The sequence below is a fragment of the Bos grunniens genome, chromosome 4, assembly GCF_055505025.1.
Source record: "Bos grunniens cultivar Pamir isolate PY7600 chromosome 4, Bosgru_T2T1.0, whole genome shotgun sequence".
Taxonomy (NCBI): Eukaryota; Metazoa; Chordata; class Mammalia; order Artiodactyla; family Bovidae; genus Bos; species Bos grunniens.
The window spans coordinates 81,857,557-81,876,846 of NC_141168.1; the positions used below are offsets into that span (position 1 = coordinate 81,857,557).

General features: G+C 34.2%; 1 protein-coding gene across 16 annotated transcripts in view; it reads right to left on the reverse strand.

The window, feature by feature from the left end:
* CACNA2D1 (calcium voltage-gated channel auxiliary subunit alpha2delta 1) overlaps positions 1-19,290 on the reverse strand; it is a 527,964-nt gene that overhangs the window by 202,406 nt on the left and 306,268 nt on the right. For all 16 annotated transcript variants that reach the window (XM_086397179.1, XM_086397175.1, XM_086397178.1 and 13 more), the window contains exon 5: positions 2,725-2,766. In XM_086397179.1, the coding sequence (XP_086253305.1) occupies positions 2,725-2,766 (42 nt within the window). The remainder of the gene's footprint in view (positions 1-2,724; positions 2,767-19,290) is intronic.

The following is a 19,290-nucleotide window of genomic DNA, read 5'->3' on the forward strand; positions in this document are numbered from 1 at the left end:
GACTGCAGCCTGCCAGGTTCCTCTGTCTGTGGGCTTTTCTAGGCAAGGACATAGAGTGGGTTGCCATTTCCTTCTCCAGGGGATCTTCCCAACCCTAAGATGAAACCTGGGTCTCCTGCACTGCAAGCAGACTGTTAACTGACTGAGCTACCAGGGAAGCCCTAAATTGGTACATAGAAAAGTGAAATAAATAACATTGAGGGGTAAGCCAATTCAAATTAAAACAAAATGCCATTATGATTGTATAAACATTTGATAAATAAAAATATCATTACACATATAAAGTTGGAGGATAAGAACCAACTAAATCCAACCATATATTGCAAAATGTTTGGTGAGGGTGAATTAATTTCATCATCTATATAAGTCCAACTTCATCTGATAAGCAATAATCTTAAGAAAAAAATGTATAACCACTAAAAGTCCTAAAGTGAATATCCAAGTTCAGTGTTTACTAACACTTCTTAACTGTCTTTCATTTTCTTAAAAAACTAGGCATAAAACCACCACAGACCCAAGCAATCCCACTCCTACACATATACACTGAGGAAGCCAAAATTGAAAGAGAAACATGTATCCCGCTGTTCACTGCAGCACTGTTTACAATAGCTAGAACATAGCAGCAACCTAGAATGTCCATCGACAGATGAATGGATAAAGAAGTTGTGGTACATATACACAATGGAATATTACTCAGCCTTAAAGAGGAACGCATTTGAGTCAGTTCTAATGAGGTGGATGAACTTAGAACCTATTATACAGAGTAAAGTGAGTCAGAAAGAGAAAGATAAATACCATATTCTAATGCATATATACAGAATCTAGAAAAATGGTACTGAAGAATTTATTTACAAGGCAACAATGGAGAAACAGCCACAGTGAACAGACTTATGGACATGGGGAAAGGGGAGGAGAGGGTGATGTATGGAAAGAGTAACATGGAAACTTAATTACCATGTATAAAATAGATAACCTATGGAAATTTGCTATATGGCTCAGGAAACTCAAACAGGGGCTGTGTATCAACCTAGAGGGGTGGGATGGGGAAGGAGATTGGAGGGAGGTTCAAAAGGGAGGGGATATATGTATACCTATGGCTGATTCATGTTGAGGTCTGATAGAAAACAGCAAAATTCTGTAAAGCAATTATCCGTCAATAAAAAATAAATTAATTAAAAAAATAAGGACTATATATTTCTATTGCAGAGAACATTTTGGTCACAGTGATCAAAACATATGCATTAAGAACTAAATAATACTAAACATAGCACAAAATGTTATAAGCATTGTACTATAAATGAGAATTTTTTGCTCCATTCCAAGTTGAAGAATTTGACTATATTAATATAAGTTTACTGTGGTGTTGGAGAACACTCTTGAGAGAAGAGATCCTCCTCAAGAGCAAGGAGATCCAACCAGTCCATCCTAAAGGAGATCAGTCCTGGGTATTCTTTGGAAGGACTGATGCTGAAGCCGAAATTCCAATACTTTGGCCACCTCATCCGAAGAGTTGACTCGCTGGAAAAGACCCTGATGCTGGGAGGGATTGCGGGCAGGAGGAGAAGGGGACGACAGAGGATGAGATGGCTGGGTGGCATCACAGACTCAATGGACGTGAGTTTGGGTAAACTCCGGGAGCTGGTGATGGACAGGGAGGCCTGAAGTGCTGTGATTCATGGGGTCTTAAAGAGTCAGACATGACTGAGCTACTGAACTGAACTGATAGAAGTCACTCAATTGACGGGTAGATGCGGGCACTAACTTCAATATGCCAGGAAGCGCAAATTGAAGTTAAGTATAGAAACTACTAATTAACTCCCAACTAGTATTCTCTCTATTCTCTCTTTGGTAACGGAACCTTATATTTTATTTGTCTACATGCTTATGGGAAGGTGGGAGGAGGACGGGGAATTACACTGCACATCTTCTGGCAACCAGGTAACACTAGGAATTAAGTAGTAGACAACAGGTACAGACAGATGTGTCTTCTGTGATTTCCAGAATATGACCTTCAGTGCCATCTGAGTCCTTTCTGATGACAGAATGCAAATATCATTGCGGGTTTTGCAGCATCCGTTTTGGACCATAAGATGGAAAAGTTATTTTGAGGAAAGGAAAAATCATGAGAGAAACATTTGCAGGGCCTGGATTATAGAGAGTTGTTCTATCAGGCCTTGTACACAGAAAGTGCCATTAGAGAGGAATAATCTTTTGTTTTGCTTTAGCATTTTCAGTTTAGCATATTTCAGTCTCTCTGTAATAGCTAAACCAATATACCAATCATAAAACACAGTTCATTTTTCATTCACCATCTAAGGGTTTAAAAGAGCAATACTATTAACATATCTAAAGTACTTTAAACTACCCCAACAAAGTTATAATGAATTTTAAAATATATTATCTTACAATTGTTTACAAATTCTTAAAAATTTTACATGAAATGGCCCATCTCCAGCAAACCTGATGAAGTTAGCAGGATTTCAAGAATACGTAAGACTACAATGAAATTTTTGGATCACAGAATTAACTGTAGCACGCCTAAGATGAAAGAAAAACAGTTTGAATGTACATAGGTGTTAATGCTTATAAGCAACTACAATTTTAAAGCTGGATGGGAACATGAATCCAACTAAATATACTTCATGGTCAGATTGTTTAGAAAGCCATTCACCCTAGTCTAGTTAAGTTTAGCCTGTAATGTAATGTAAAACTTTTAATACTCACATCAAGATCATCCTTTGCATTGTAGTACACAACTTCATTGCTCTATAAAAAAAGGAAAAAGGAATGTTTTATTGATTTGATTAAAAACTTAAAAACATATTGGAGCAAACATTAAGTATATTTTATTCACATATGAAATAATAAGCCTCACATAGTATTCCTTTTATGATATATTCCACAAAGATGCATAAATATTAGCCAATATTTTCTACAAGAACATATTAAAACACTATATCAGTGACATTAGAAAACCACATCTTGTAATGGGGCAAAATATCTCAGTGCAAATCTGAGGTCAATTTGTCAAGAAAAAAATTGAAAAATCCTTAACACAATAATTTATACACACACACACACTCTCTCTCTCTCTCTGTCTCTTTCACCTAAATCATGAAATGATAGATAGGATAATTCTAGACAAGTGAATAACTGGCTTGTTAAAATTTGGCTAAAACCATGACGTTTAAAAAATATATATCAAGTGTTGAAATTATTCTTTGAAGAAAAGTGTAACTGCATGATATTGGCAGGAATTTCTTCAGCAGACTCAGATAAGGAATCAAGATTGTCTGTGAATTTAGACAGCAAAAATATCAGATAATCCAACACTCTAATGGTCTCATATTCTACTAAAGTAGCAAATGAGTGTTAACTTTTCAAGAATGAATGTGTGTGGACATTTTTACTAGCTATCAATGTTGCTGAATATGTCTTAAGTATAAATTATGGACATAAATTGTGTTACAGAGAAAAAATGGAAAGGAAAGTGGATCAAAGAACTATCAAGGAATTTTACATTCTTGTTCTTTCTATCTACAAGGCTAGTTCTATGCAATTTAAAAATAATACATATATACTGATTTCTTTTTTATTTCTTTTCCTGAAATGATTGTAGATGCATATTCTTCATCTTCTGTATGTCTTTTGTATTTTGAGTATCATGTAAAAGTGTACTTTTCTCTGTCTCTTAAACATTTACAAATAAGGACAATCCAAAATTTGACTAACAAAAACACAATTGATAGAATTTTGTTTAATTACTTGGGGAAAACAGACTAAATTAGTGCTTCTTAAAGTATGTTCTAAAGAAAATTAACAGTTCTTAAAGATGTAATAGATTTTTTATAATCAAAATTATTCTAAGGTCATGATTTCAGAATAAATGATAAAGTTAAAACTGTCTCTTTTCAGCAGGAATTCATATAGCTTCAGTGTATGAATGCACATTATAATCTCCAAAAGAAGAAAAAAATTGAGATCTTGTTTTGTTTTGATTTGGGCAGGTCACAGATTCTGCCTATTTTTTGATTTGAGAAACATACTATGATAATGAAGATTTATAAAATACAGATCTCTCTGAAGACCAAATAACCAACCAAATACTACATAAATAAATATAAGAATATACGATTTGTAATACTGAATGAAACTTGGGAGTTTTAATTTCATTTAGCATCATTAACATTTTTAAAATTACCATTTAATATTAGTTTTTTCAAAAAGAATAAGTAGCTAGAGAATTTTCACACACATAAAACTTCTATATCCTGGAACATTTCCTACTTATAGCATTAGGTTTGTAACAAAGGTAAAATACACATCAGAACTCACCACATACATAAATCAAGAGAATCTTTGGAATTCTCCTGAGACTCAAATCCAATTACTAGTTTATTGATCCCTCATGGAGCCTTGTAATTTATACTTAGGAGACAATTTTCAATTTAGATTGTGGATTCTATCAAATGTTAAAACACTGAATATGTTTACTTCATTTTAGATATTATGTTTGCCAACTGAATACTTATATTTACCAAATTGGAACATGTGGAAAACAAGGTAAAATAGCATTAAATTTCACCTGGTTCAGTAGCATCCTTTCAACACTCATTCAATACCTATTTGTAAATACATCTGTGCCAAGAAAGACACAAAGTAAGTTAAAGATACCCACCTCTATTTTTAGGTAAAATAAAATGTTCAGATAACTATATAAAATAATTCATTTATCTAGGATTACACTTAGTCCTTGGAACCAGAGCTAATGGACTACAATGATTACTTAAAATCTTTTCTTATGTGTGACATGTGGTCACAGTAACAAAGAGAATTTACTTTATATATACAAGATGAAGAGTATCACACAGTTTTAGAAGAGGGTAAGGTGTGATAAAGAAACACTAGTTTTAACTCAAGCTAAGTATTTGACTCTATTAAGATAGACTGTGACTGAAGTTGAAATAAAAATTAAAATAGAGAAAAATCTTTTTGAGAATTTCAGTATTTTTCCTTTGTTACTGTATTATACTTTATATAAAACCTATAAAGCTGTATATTGCTGCTAAAATTGTTATTAAAAATGTGTATTGTTAACTGTATGTAACTTTTATGTGTGGATTTACAGACAATTTTCTGGAAATCAGAAGACATATAATGCCAAACCTGGCTTTTTTAAAAAAAATTTTTAAGCAAACTGAAAACAACACATATTATGTGTAAAGTAATACTACATGCTAAACATCAGTACTTCTTGTGACTAGGTATTTTATATTTCTACATTTAAGGAGCTCTTTCCTTATAAGTCTAACATGGTCAAAATATCAGTTCAGTTCAGTTCAGTAACCCAGTCGTGTCCAACTCTTTGCAACCCCATGGACTGCAGCACACCAGGCCTCCCTGTCTATCACCAACGCCCAGAGTTTACTAAAACCCATGTCCATTGAGTCAGTGATGCCATCCAACCATCTCTTCCTCTGTCGTCCCCTTCTCCTCCCACCTTAAATCTTTCCCAGCATCAGGGTCTTTTCAAAATAGGAAAAGCAGTACATCAAGGCTGTATATTGTCACCCTGCTTATTTAACTTATATGCAGAATACATCATGAGAAATGCTGGACTAGATGAAGCATAAGCTGGAATCAAGATTGCTGGTCAAAATATAAATGCAAAGAAAAACAAGTGTGTCTTTTTTATACGACAACAACATATCTCGGAAGTACTTAATCAAACACATATGCTTAGACAGGCTGTCACATTTCAATAAGAGAACACAGACCTGAGTGGAATGTGCAACTGATTATGTCCACTGTATTAAAACAAAATTTCTTCTCTTCAATAAACGTGACATTGCTTTTGGCTCAGAAGCTTTTCTTTAATCTTTATAAGTACACTTTCCTTTCTCAAACCTCAGACTCTGCATTGATAGCATGAACACTGCTTTATTCCCTTATTTTATCTAACAGAAAAGCTAAATTGATCAACATTAGTAAAGATAAATCACCCTAGGGCATCAGGACTTGGGAAAACTGTAACTCTGTATTTAATCTGTCAACCTAGTCCACCTACATGGCAGCATGATGCTAAAATAAATGGCAAATATCCATGCGACCTTTCAATTGTGTAACTATATAAAACACATTTTAGGTCATAATTCATCATAATTTCTTGTGGAAAATTACAGTGATTTGCTTTACTGTGGCTTTTGTTTGCATAATTTCAGAGTTCTTGATTCAATAATAATTTTGAATATAGATAAGAAAAAACCATAATTTTAATAATAATGATAATCTTAATTCTCTTTCTCATCACATTCATTTAGAGCCATCTCTTCTGCCTCATAGAGGTATATATTAGCTCTGCTATTATATATATAGGTGTGTGTGTATATAAATATATATATATATATATATATATTTTCAGATGTGTGCAGCTACATTAAACTAAATCAATCTGAAATCAAATCACATAAATCACTGAATCACCAGAATAATCCAGAAATAATCTTTAGATGATTGGGTTAAAGGACAATTTCCAGGAATAAAGGACAATTCACAGTGAATCAGGCCTATTTCTATGTCCTGATGTTTACATAGGGAAAATTTTTGGTTAAAATGAACTCTATGCTAAAAGAAAATTAGGGAAAGATATTGTTTAAAAACAGCTAATAGTTAATGGTCTGTGTGGGGGAAATTGGAGGAGAGGCAAGAGTATCAATCAGCTGAGTTCCTTCTTCCTTTACCTTGCTTCTGCCTCCATCTCACCTAGACTTTGTACAGGAAGATATTGAGGTCTCATGACCAAGAGATGACGCCACACACCCCACTCATTCAACAGTACTCTTCTGACTTCACTCTGTGCTAAATGCTGGGGAAACAAAGATGAAGACTATTAACCCTGACCTAAGAGTTAAGTTCTGGCTCTCCTGATTCACATGTGACAAGATGTGGAGGCAGTTGGGCCAGTTGCTTCAATCTGCTATAACTGAAGAATATGTCTTATCATACATGCATGGTAACACCATATAACACAAAACCTTCCTAGATATTAAAACAGGTGAGAGTTAAGAATTTCAGGTATTTGAGACATTCCTCCTGTTGATCAACTCAAGCATGCGTGTTTGCACATGTGTATGTATGTTTCTTCCTAAATCGTTTACCTATCCTATCACTCAAAATTCTTTCAGTCCCTTTTCCAGAAGGTACACAGTTATATCAGTATCATTTAAGACTGCAAAACTATAGTATATAAACTAATTATCGCTGGCACAGATTATAGAATTGAATCATCTTCTTTCCCTGCTATCCTTCTAGTTAAACATTTTCATGCAAATTATAAATAACATCATCTTAGAAGATATTTTACACCCAAACACGGGGGATATCCATGGATTTCAGTGCATTATGTGCAATCTGATAGATAAAGCCAGCAAGAGCCTCAAACTAGATTCATGGATTAGTTACACCTTTAGAGAGTTATTTTTCCTAATTTAAGCACCACCAGATGACAGGAACAAATTGTTTCTGATTTTTAACCAAGTAGTTTAGTTATTTATTATCTCCTTGAAACAAATTTACCCAAATGGTTCATGCTAATACAATACCGCTGTTTACTGAAATTTAAAACATCCCCTAGCAAGCTGACAGATAAATGACTTTAGTTTATCTGGGAGTCTACTGGGAGTCAAAAATTCAATCTGGACAAGGTAGACCATTCCATCATAAAAACATACTGTGAATGACAGTACCTTGCATGCTACTTGCCTATAAAAGGCAGCCTCTGATGAATAGTTCATGTTAAAAACCTGAACCATAAGCACAAAGCTTCAATCTGGGAACAAGATGTTGCCAAGGGTAAGATTTAAGTGTTCGAACCAAATATTAGGATTTTATAGCCAATATCTGAAATATATGACACATTTAAAACTCAAATAGATGTTAACTTCCTGCCCAAGTTACTAATTTTATTTTCTGGGTTATACACTTGACTCTACATATGATCCACAGCATGAAAATTTGGGGGCAACTCTATCGCCTGCTAAATCACTTAAAAAAAAAAAAAAAAAAAAAACTCATTTTCATTTTATCTCTATTTCCAAATATGAAGTCAGTAGGATGAACATTAAGGATGTGTGTGTGTGTGTGTGTGTGTATGCATGCGCGCGCACATGCACGCACGCTGTGCTCACTCAGTTATGTCTCTTTGTGACCCTATGGACTGTAGCCCACCAGGCTTCTCTGTCCATGGGATTCTTCAGGCAAGAATATTAAAATGGTTTGCCATTTCCTCCTCCAGGGGATCTTCCAGATTCAGGGACAGAACCCATTCCTCCTGCATCTCCTGCATTGCAGGCAGATTCTTTACCACTGAGCTACCAGGAAAGCTCAACATAAAGGATACTCTATGTTACAAAGCAGTTGTGTTAATGATTCCTGCCAAACAAGAACCACACTGTTTAGTTCAAATCATTTAAATTTCAAATTTTTTTGATTAACATATCGTAGTAACAATTTGACCTGGTAACCAGAACCAGCCTGCCTGTGAAGCAGACATAAGAGACATGGGTTTGATCCCTGGGCCAGGAAGAATCCCTGGAGGAGGGCTTAGCAACCCACTCTAATATTCTTGCCTGGAGAATCCCAGGGCCTGGTGGGCTACAGTCTATTGGGTCACAAAGAGTCCATCATGACTGAAGTGACTTCGCATGCATGCATACAACCAGACACACCACTACTATTGACTGTGCCCAAATCAACCATGGTACATGAGATGGGATAACCAGCAGCCCTGGTGTGTGAATAGCACTGTGTGAATAAAACAACTTAGGAAGATGTTTTGGTGAGTGGGGGGTACAGAATGTATATGATTTTGTGTGTCTTTGTGTGTGTTTGGGAGGTGGTGTGAATGTAAGTGAAGTTTCCAAAGATAGCTTAAAAGTAGCTTGAAGCACTAAAGACAGTGGTTCTTAAAAAAAAAAAAAAAATTTTATGTCATTATATCTGTGTGGGGTTTGGAATGATGAAAATGTTGTTTATGAAGAGAAAAAAGAAAAACATGGGCACAGGTCCATTTAGAGATCTGTTCCCAGATCACTAGATTGAAATCATGTGATAAACCTACATTGATTCACATTATGTATAAGAGACAATAAAGAACTGACATCAAGTGCTGAGCAGAGTGCCTGTATGGGCCCCCTACAAATTATAAGCTATTGTTTTACAAATTGAAACATAAAAATCAGGAATATCCATAGAATTTATCTATTAGCTTTATCTGGTAATTACTTATGAATTAAAGTAAATGTTTACAACTTTATGTTCTTAGATCACATATTATGCTTGAGTCAATTTAACTCATGTAAAGTCCCTTCTTCAAAGATTCCGTATAACAGAATGGTATTACTAGCTGTTATTTTTAATCTGATAAATGAAGAGATTTATAAGAAAATGTGCTGTCCATGGGGTCAAAAGAATCGGACACAACTGAGCTACTGAATGGACAGACAATGGATAAATGACTATCACAAGCTTATAAAGAACTATTAGAAATTCTGGAGTAAAAATAACAACAAAATGCACATATCCATAAATGCCTGCATAAACATAGGCACATACACTGCATCAGAGTAGAAAGTATATAACTTCTAAAAAGCCTCAATGAGTTAAAATAGAGACCACTTTCACTCTTCTAAGAAATCAAGGTGGAATTCCAAGTGGACTGTGATTCCAGAGTTTCATGTTTTTGAACTTCTGAGGAAATCAATTCCTATTAAACATTAAGTGCAGCAACTTATTTCTTCATCTGGTAAATTTTAATAAGAATCTGCTTGTAATCTTTTTTAGTGTTCCAAAGGGCATCAATAAATACATTATTTAAACTATAGGATAAAAGCCAAAGTAGAATATAATAAGATAAATGTTATTTTCATCTACCAAATATCCCAGGAAATTCAGACCAGAACTGAACAAACACATCTAAAATGCTGATGACCTAGCTTTAATTTCCTTTAATCTATGATTCAATTGAAGCTTGGGATATCATCAACTAAAACATTAAAATTTAATCCACCAAAATATTCCAGTTTCTATACTTCTCCCTACTGATTTACACAACTCATAGATTTTCTTGACTCATGACCAAAGTTCACAGCACTTGATCTTAACAGCATATGATGTCCTAGGAGTAAATATGTGTTAATTTTTCCAAAGGTAGTACTGAAGGAAGAAACCTTATATACCCTCAGTGTACGGGCCCAAACCCACCTCCCCAAATTCCCTGAAACTAGTCTGAACAAAGGAAAAGAAAGATACAATCAAAGTTAACCCATGATTCATATGCTTTAAGCCTAGGTAGTTAGCAGTGGACAATTACCAATAGGCCTGTGGTCATACCCCAATAAGAATAAGCATAATAGATGCTAGGATGTTCTCAAACATGGCTCAACATTGTTGTATCCGAAGAGTGAGAAGATTGCTCGTATTCACCCACACCAGTCATCACTGGTTCAAAGCGTTGAATTCTGTGAATTCCTGACTCCATAGAAAGCCCTCAAGCAAAGATCTATATATGCTTAGAGTAGGAAGCTAGACAACTGTGTGTGTGCTCTGAAGAGCTGCGGGCAGGAAACCAACATCTACCACAGTCACATAGCGAGTCCATCAGAAATACTTACTGAGCACATGGCTCAATCAAGAAACGATTTTAAATACTGACTAGCTGACATTGTGACTTCCTGAGGCTTCCATTCTTCAATTTTAAATGAGTCACTGGACAGCCATGGTCTCTAGAATTCTCCCATCTATATATTTTGATGTGTCCACTAAGTAACTATTTTTCTTTAGATTACACAAGACCCAGTAGCTGTCTTCCATCTATTTTGTTCAATGAGGCTTTGATAGATTTGCTTCTCCTCTCATTTGAATATCCAACAAAACTCAATTGTCTTTTAATTCTTTAAAACAAAGACAAAGCTATTTCTCCCCCACTTCCCCTCCTCTCCACCCCGGTCCCCGCCACACTGGAAATGTCTCCGACATATTTCTGTAGAAACATGTAAAAGCATAAGAAGATTCTATACTGTTATTTTTCTTTATGTCTTGAAACGTCAAGTCAAAGTATATTCATTCATCTCTGAAAATCAGTACCTGTTTCTGAGGATGGATGTTTTGAGATAGAAGCATCCCCAAACTAGCTTAAATCAACCCCTTGCCTCCTAGCACAACTATTCCGGCACTCTCTTCATTACGGTAGAAAGGAACTGCTCTAGATCAATTGCTGCTACCTTTCATTAATATAATGGAATGCCATTCAGATTTATTTAAACTGGAGTAGAAATCAGTGTTTTTCTAGGGGATAAATTACAGCTTAAATAATTTGAGCTACTTCTCTGTGAAAATAATTTTGCTCACAGTACAAAAAAGAAAGGTTACTGCAGAAGAAATAAATGAAATAATTTCTGACATTTTGAAGCACTCCATTCCATCTGAATAATACATAACTGCTTTGGAAACCAACAAAAAACTTCCTAGTAGCATATACTTCATTAGCCTAGTTTTAGTAATTGCATTTAATTAAGTCATAATTCAAAGAGCTTTTTAAATTCAAACTGTTCAGTGACTCAGATATAACATCTCTAATTAAAACATGTATGATTGTTAGAATGTTAATTTATGAAAGTCACAATCCAAAAGATTCTCAAGTAATCCAAAAGACTCAACAGAGTCCTAAGGAGTATAATGCATTTCATCTGTTGTGCAAAATTTTTAAACAACGGACAGGGAAAAGGAATTCTGTGGACCGTGCTCGGTTCCTCAAATATGATGTTCTTGAGATTGATTGGTTTCATCTCCTTGCTGTCCAAGGCGATCCCAAGAGTTTTCTCAGGCACCACAAATCGAAAGCATCTAAAAAGCACTTTTAGAATTCTATTCCTTTGTTCAATTCTTAGTCTGTGGCAGCAAACGAGTAAATTGATACAGCCAAAGTTGTTTTGTCGTCTCATTTATTAGCTAGGGAAAGAACTCCAACTTCAAAGGGCTGCAATGATAAATTTAAGTTCTGACTTATTTGAAAGAACTTTGAAATTTTAAGATGTGCATAGATTATATATACAACTTTCTAGTATTCAAATTATTTTAGGACTATTTTATACAATTATAATCAATGCCATAACTTAAATAACCAAAAAGTATTTGTGTTAGAGATGTGATTATATAAACAGAACAGACTAAGAGAAGGTTGAAACGGAAATAAGTATTTCCTAAAAATAAAAATGGCACTCAACTTGGTTAAACATAAATAATGATTTTTGTTGCTGCTGTTGTTCAGTCACTAAGTCGTGTCCAACTTTTTGAGACCTGAGGAACTGCAGCATACCAGGCCTCCCTGTCCCTCACTATCTCCCAGAGTTTTCCCAAGTTCATGTCCATTGAATCAGTGATGCTATCCAAACATCTTATCTTCTGCTGCCCTCTTCTTTTGCCTTCAATCTTTCCCAGCATCAGGGTCTTTTCCAATGAGTCGGCTGTTTGCATCAGGTAGATGAAATGTTGGAGCTTTAGAAATTCCAATGAATGTTCAGGGTTAATGTTCTTTGAGATTGATCACTGGTTTGATCTTGCTGTCCAAGGGACTCCTAAGAGTCTTCTCCAGCACCACATATCAAAAACATCAATTATTCAGCACTCAGCCTTCTTTATGGTCCAGCTCTAACATCCATACATGACTATTGGAAAAACCACAGCTTTGACTATATGGACCTTTGTTGACAAAGTGATGTCTTTGCTTTTTAATACACTGTCTAGGTTTGTCATAGCTTTTCTTTTCAATAATAACACTTAGACAGTTTTTAAACAAGAAACTGAGGGAAAAGAGACATTGACCAGCTTAAGTACTTGACTAATTGAAGATATTTTAATCACAAGAGGCTGATGTCACTTCAGTGGAGAGCAGAAATCTTGCAAAAAAGCAAGCCAATTACAGAGTTGTCTACATTTTAAACTATGCTTCCAGATGTGTTACTGAACAAAGGATACTCATCTTTTGATCAGAATCACTTCTCTCCTAGCACATAAGAAACTCAGTATGAAAACTATTTTACATTTAAAGAAGAAAGAGATTTCAAAGTTAATATCTAGGTGAGAATAGAATATATTAGCAGCCAATTAACCTTTACAGACACTATTTCCTCCCTAAAAAAAGTAGAAAGCTGTGTTTTTTCCTCCAATCTGTTGCATATTTTGGCATCTCTCATGGATTATTTGTTTAAAATAGCTCTTCTAGAAACACTGAAGAGAAGCAAGTAAACTGAAAGCAGGTCAAGTTAAATTATCCTCTATATTTCATATTTTAAAGGTAAATTTGTCAAACTATATATCAACAGAGTACAAAACAAAGCTAAAAATTATTAACCAAGCTGATAAATACTAATATACATAATATCCTTCCCATTCACCAAATAAATGATATAAAAGTTAGTTATATGATTGAACTAGTATTATTTAGAAATCGTTCAGAGACTGTGCAAAAACAGACATAAGTATAGAAAGTTGATGAAAGCTTGAGCTAAGAATTTTCATTTAAGAGCTTAATACAAGTATTTAAAATACAATTTTCCAGATAAAACAGAGGACAATCAATTAAATTTGAACTTCAGACAATAGTTTTTTGTAAAAATACGTTCCACACTTATAATAAGAGATATATGTTATTTATCTGAAATTCTTTTTTATTTTTAAATTTTATTTTTAAACTTTACAAATTGTATTAGTTTTGCCAAATATCAAAATGAATCCACCACAGGTATACATGTGTTCCCCATCCTGAACCCTCCTCCCTCCTCCCTCCCCATACCACCCCTCTGGGTCATCCCAGTGCACCAGCCCCAAGCATCCAGTATCGTGCATCGAACCTGGACTGGTGACTCGTTTCATACATGATAGTATACATGTTTCAATGCCATATAACTGGGCATGTTGGGTTTTTTTAAAATGTGCTAAACCTGGCAACCCTAATTTATAAGACAGTATTATATAATTTAAGTATATTTTATATTATTACCAACACTTTAAAAATTAAATGTTGTTGCAGGAAATTTTGGAGGGGAGAAGGATGCTGTATCATTAAACATTAGCTTTGAAATGAAATTTGGAACAACGATCTCAAAGGAGTGATATCAAAATTACAAACTGCTCCAGTCTTTAGAAAACTTAACTACCCATAAAGGCCAAGGGATATTTGCTTTGCAAAGTTGGAATAAATGCTTAGTCAAATGTACGGTATGCTTCAATGGTATTGTCAATTTTACACATATATTTACCTGATATTGTTCATTTAATTCTCATTTTGAAATATACTAAGGAATCATCAAAATGTTTACATTGGTAACTTAGTAGCAGTATGTTAAATTTTGAAGGCTGTCATATTTACGATCGCACAGATCACCTAAACTGATATCCATGACCTGACAGGCCAGGTACATACACACTTACATTCCAACTATAGTTTATTTGATCCTCCCACCCTAGGTCAAATAGTATAACTTTCTCAGAGGACATTCCTGTTATCAAAGTACAAAATTCTGACATCTTGGTAGAACCTGAAAACTATTTTAAGTGATGCCTAAGTACTGTCCATTCTGCTCCCACCAATCCTTTTTGGTTCTCCCTGTCACCAAAGCATGACAGACACTAAAAAATACAGTGGGCGGAGATCTTCAATGGTGTTTTCTGATAAAACACAAAAAAATTCTTTAAATAGCCACTCTCTGTCTTCCTCCCTCTCTGTTCCCATAACCTCCATCCACAGTAAGTATTAACATACTTGCATAGAAAAATAACAGACAATGATCCAATATCATTCTTTCAGGATTGTTTTTACATTTGTCAGCACAAAACTTTAAGTGAAATGTTTTGTTATGAAATGTGTGAGTTTTGTATGTATACAAAGGAAAACCCAAGAATCTGAGATTATCAGCCCTCATTTCTAATTCCAGAAGAAGAACAACATAATACATAAAACATATATGCATGCTCACATAAACACTGAAAAGACTTGCACTGAATTTAAGGAGGTATAAAATATGATTCAAAGAATAAATCCCAGTTAATCTTTATAGACCTGTCTTTTGTAAAACAGGTTATGACAATAATAATGATAACATTATGTCATTTTACTGATAATTTAGTATGTAAACATACTCTCTCATGCAGTGCTCATCTCAAATATTAAAGATATGTATATTATAATTTGGAGACGAGAAAACGGAGGTTTGGGAAGGTAAGCCAGTTTCTCAAAGTTACTTAGTAAGAAGCAACACAGAATTGGAATCCAGATATATGTTAAAGCTTCCATATTTTCCTCTGGAGCAAATGAACATTCTTCTTTCCCTTACTAATTTCACATCATATGCTATATATTTTAAACCTGTGAATATTTAATAAATATAATAAACCAAACAAGCATCTTTAATACGGAAATATCAAATGCAAAATCTCTCAATTTCTGAATAACAATGTTCCCTTCCAGTGAGCTTCTGAAATGATATTTTTTCCCATTAGCAAAAGGAAATCAGCTTCACAAAGCTAGACTTTTCTTTAAATTGGTCTCTGGGCTTCTTCAACTCTCCCTCACTGATTATTGCTAGCAAGTCAAATTATTGAGATAATGCAGATGACATAAAGAGGAAAACGACAAAGGGTACAGAAAATAAGGTTTCACCAGCTCAAAGACTGTCTTCATTACTGCTTTCATTACTGTTTATTTCACTAGAGGGCAGTCTAAACAGACAGCTGAAAGTTAAGGAGAAACAGAAATACAGAAGCAAGATATAATTACATTTGGATAGAAACATATCCAGCACGGCATATTTGCTTATATCGTATCAGTATCATGTACTGTAATATTTTATTTGCTCCCTCATCTAATTCTTAAAACATTTCAATTCACTTAAAATTTTAAAAAGTCAAGTTTAGAAACAAAAGAATTTTGCATCATTAAAGACCTGGTGCTAATATGTAAGATTTAAATTTTAAATGTGTGCCAAGATATCATTACAAAATACCTATTGGCAAGATGATAAAAATTAATTTTATTCAAAATGTGTTGACACACTATGCAGACAAGTTAATTGCCCACACATTTGCTTTAATTCACTAAAACTTGCTTTTAAATTTAGGGACAATCAACGCCAATAAAGCCTATTTAGTGACCTATTTTGTTGTCATCTCCTTACTTTTGGTTTCTATTTACTTTTGGGATCAGGTGTCCCAGCAGGAATCTGCCTGTCACCAAACTGTCTGGTACAAATAAAGCTGCAGGGAAGCTTGAGAGCAGTTAAGCTCCTGCCATACTCAGTTTTTAACAAGCGAGAAGCTCGGAAATCAATCTACAAGCAGCTCAAGCAACAGTTTGCCCAATTTTTCTGGGTAATCAACCTGCCCTTTATAATTCCAAATAAATACATAGCCACCCTATTTTTTCTTAAGAAAATATTATATATATATATATAAAACCGATATATATGTGACATACATACATATATTGCATTTTTCTTAAGAAAAATTATATATGTAATGAATATATATAATATACATTTCACATTTATATTAACTGCACCTCTGAAAAAGTATAATTGAAAAAGAACCATGATTTTTAGTAAAAGAGTAAATAAACCCATATTTCTCAAAGGAAAAAAAAAAGATTCATGTATAAAATCTCAAGTAACAGATAATAACCAAACTATTCATCACTAAAGGGCTTCCCAGGCAGTGCAGCAGTAAAGAATTTGCCTGCCAGTCCAGAAGATGCAGGAGACATGGGTTTGATCTTCTGGGTCAGGAAAACTCCCTGGATGAGGAAATGGCAACCTACTCCAGTATTCTTGCCTGGAAAATTTCACAGACAGAGGAGCCTGGCGGGCTACAGACCATGGGCTTGCAAAGAGTCAAAAACAAGTGAACACACACACTTAAACTTTAGTCCTCACTTAGAATATTTTTTCTTTCTCCTTTTGTAATTGGATGGAGAGGGGGAGTGGAAGGAAAGCCAAGGAAATTTCACTTTTTGATGAAAATATGCTTGCACGTTATAATCAGTTGTGAAAGTTTCTTATATTGTATAGTTTCTGTATTAGCAAATTGACTAGTACCAACATGATTCAACAGACTTTCTCTCAAACCACACAATAGATGTTTATACCTTTGAAGTCTGAGTATTTGACGAATTTAATTTGCTCAACAGTAACCTTGAATTTTACATCTCCTGAAGAACTTGAAAGCTATTGAAAGATATGATTCTTTGGCACTGAAGCAGAGCTATGAATTATAGTACAATTGCCCATCTTCATTCTGAATTCACAAAGCTTTCAACATGGCCGAGCAGTGCTTTTGTAGCGAGACCTTGGCTTTTCTTGTCATTGCTGTATTTTTCTGAGTCACATGGCATGACTCAAGACAATTCATAATCATCAATGAAATACCCTTGACATTTCACTGAGAAAGGAAACAAGAGCAAGTAAGCCAGACAAAGCTTCAGATGCCAGACAAGCCAGCATTCTATAGTTCCACAACTCTTGGTGCTTATTCTGTGGCCGTTCAGATTAGAAAATAAGAGTTTGATTAAAATGGTGTATAACTCATTTACAGATTAAAATTATTCATGTTTCCCACCACTTGTCCTTGCCACCCCAAGCTGGTAGATCATTATGAATGAAAATTTAAAACTAAAAGCCTGTAATATAGAAGAAACCAGAGATTAAAATCTAGGTCATCAAATGAATGACTTTCTGAATCAGAATTTCAGAGAAAAACCTGTAAAAGTTACAGACACTTCCGGGAAGCCTTAGGATTAACATCTATGATACTAAAATAATAGAAACATTGATATTCACTGTCACGTAGTTTCATTTCCCTTCTAGTCAAAGAAATGGACTTAAGTCAGCTTGAATATACGATGGGGTCATTTTCACTCAGCACAAATATGATGAAAAGGAATTTAGCAGTCAAACATATATTTTAGATTTATCACAACTTAAATTCTGTAATCTATTCTCTCCTGAGTATACTGCATGTTCTTTATTTCACAACCAAAACCCCTCAGAACAAAGAAACATTTATCAACATGGATATGTTGATTCTGTACTGTTTGCCTTATTGACTATCTCATGTTTTTTTTTTTTGTTTTGTTTTTTAATCTTTACAACCATGTTTAAAGAGAAACAACACATTTGCAAGCATAACTGATCTCAATTAAATGGACTAATTATGTGTATGTGAAGGGTATTTCATGATAGCAGGATGCTGTCTACTTGAAACCAAGTGGGAAGAATATAAATTTTTAAAGAAAGCTAAATTGGATTGCTAAGCAAATTTCAGTTATCTCAAATGCTTAAATCTACTTGTCAAAGACCTGCATGAAGGCTTCCATGCATAATTTTCATTAAGTATCAAAATTCTGTGCTAACATTTCCGATATTATCCCCTTTTTATTGTTAAAAAAACTGTGGTTTAGACATTAGTTAGCTAAAAATCACATAATAGGAAACAAACAAACTAAATCTTTCTGGGACCCTGGTCAAAATTTATTATTGTTTGCCACTTCTAATATCATAGGTTTTAATTGTTTCATGGCTCAAAAAATCATTTTAGACTGAATGTTATGCAACAAAATAACCTATTAAATGAAGCAAGAAGCACATTATAAGCTGAGAATCAATAATTCTAATGTACAAATGGTAACTGTAGGGTTTCTATTTAGAGTATGTTCTGATTTCTCTATCTTCATAATGGTTTACATTATATTTTATTTTCTTCATCATATTTTCTAATAATGTACTTTAAAGTGGAATTTATGATATCCAGCTGGTACCAAGTGGATAATTACATATACATGTTAATATTTGCAGGAACACATAAATCAGACATTCCTTATTTTGACTTTGAAAATGTGATTAATACTACCAAAAGCATAAAAGAAAATAAATCCTGGTAAGAAAGAGAAATGACAATCAGCATATTGCTTCAAGAAAAGCCATGACTTAATTGTTTTTACCATGTCTTACAGACTTCTTGGATGATAACAACTGGCTGAAAATGTACAAAGGAACACAGCTAAGACTGTTCATCTTAGTGGAAGAGTCCTATGAGCAGAAGGCCTGAACTTTCTCTAAATTATCTTTGGTTCTCTTTTTTTTTTTTTTTTTAACTTTCATCAACTTCTATCAAATCATTACTTAATGCAAAGATTCTGGAACCTGCACATAGCCATTTTGGAAAAGAGAGGGAAGATAGGAAAAC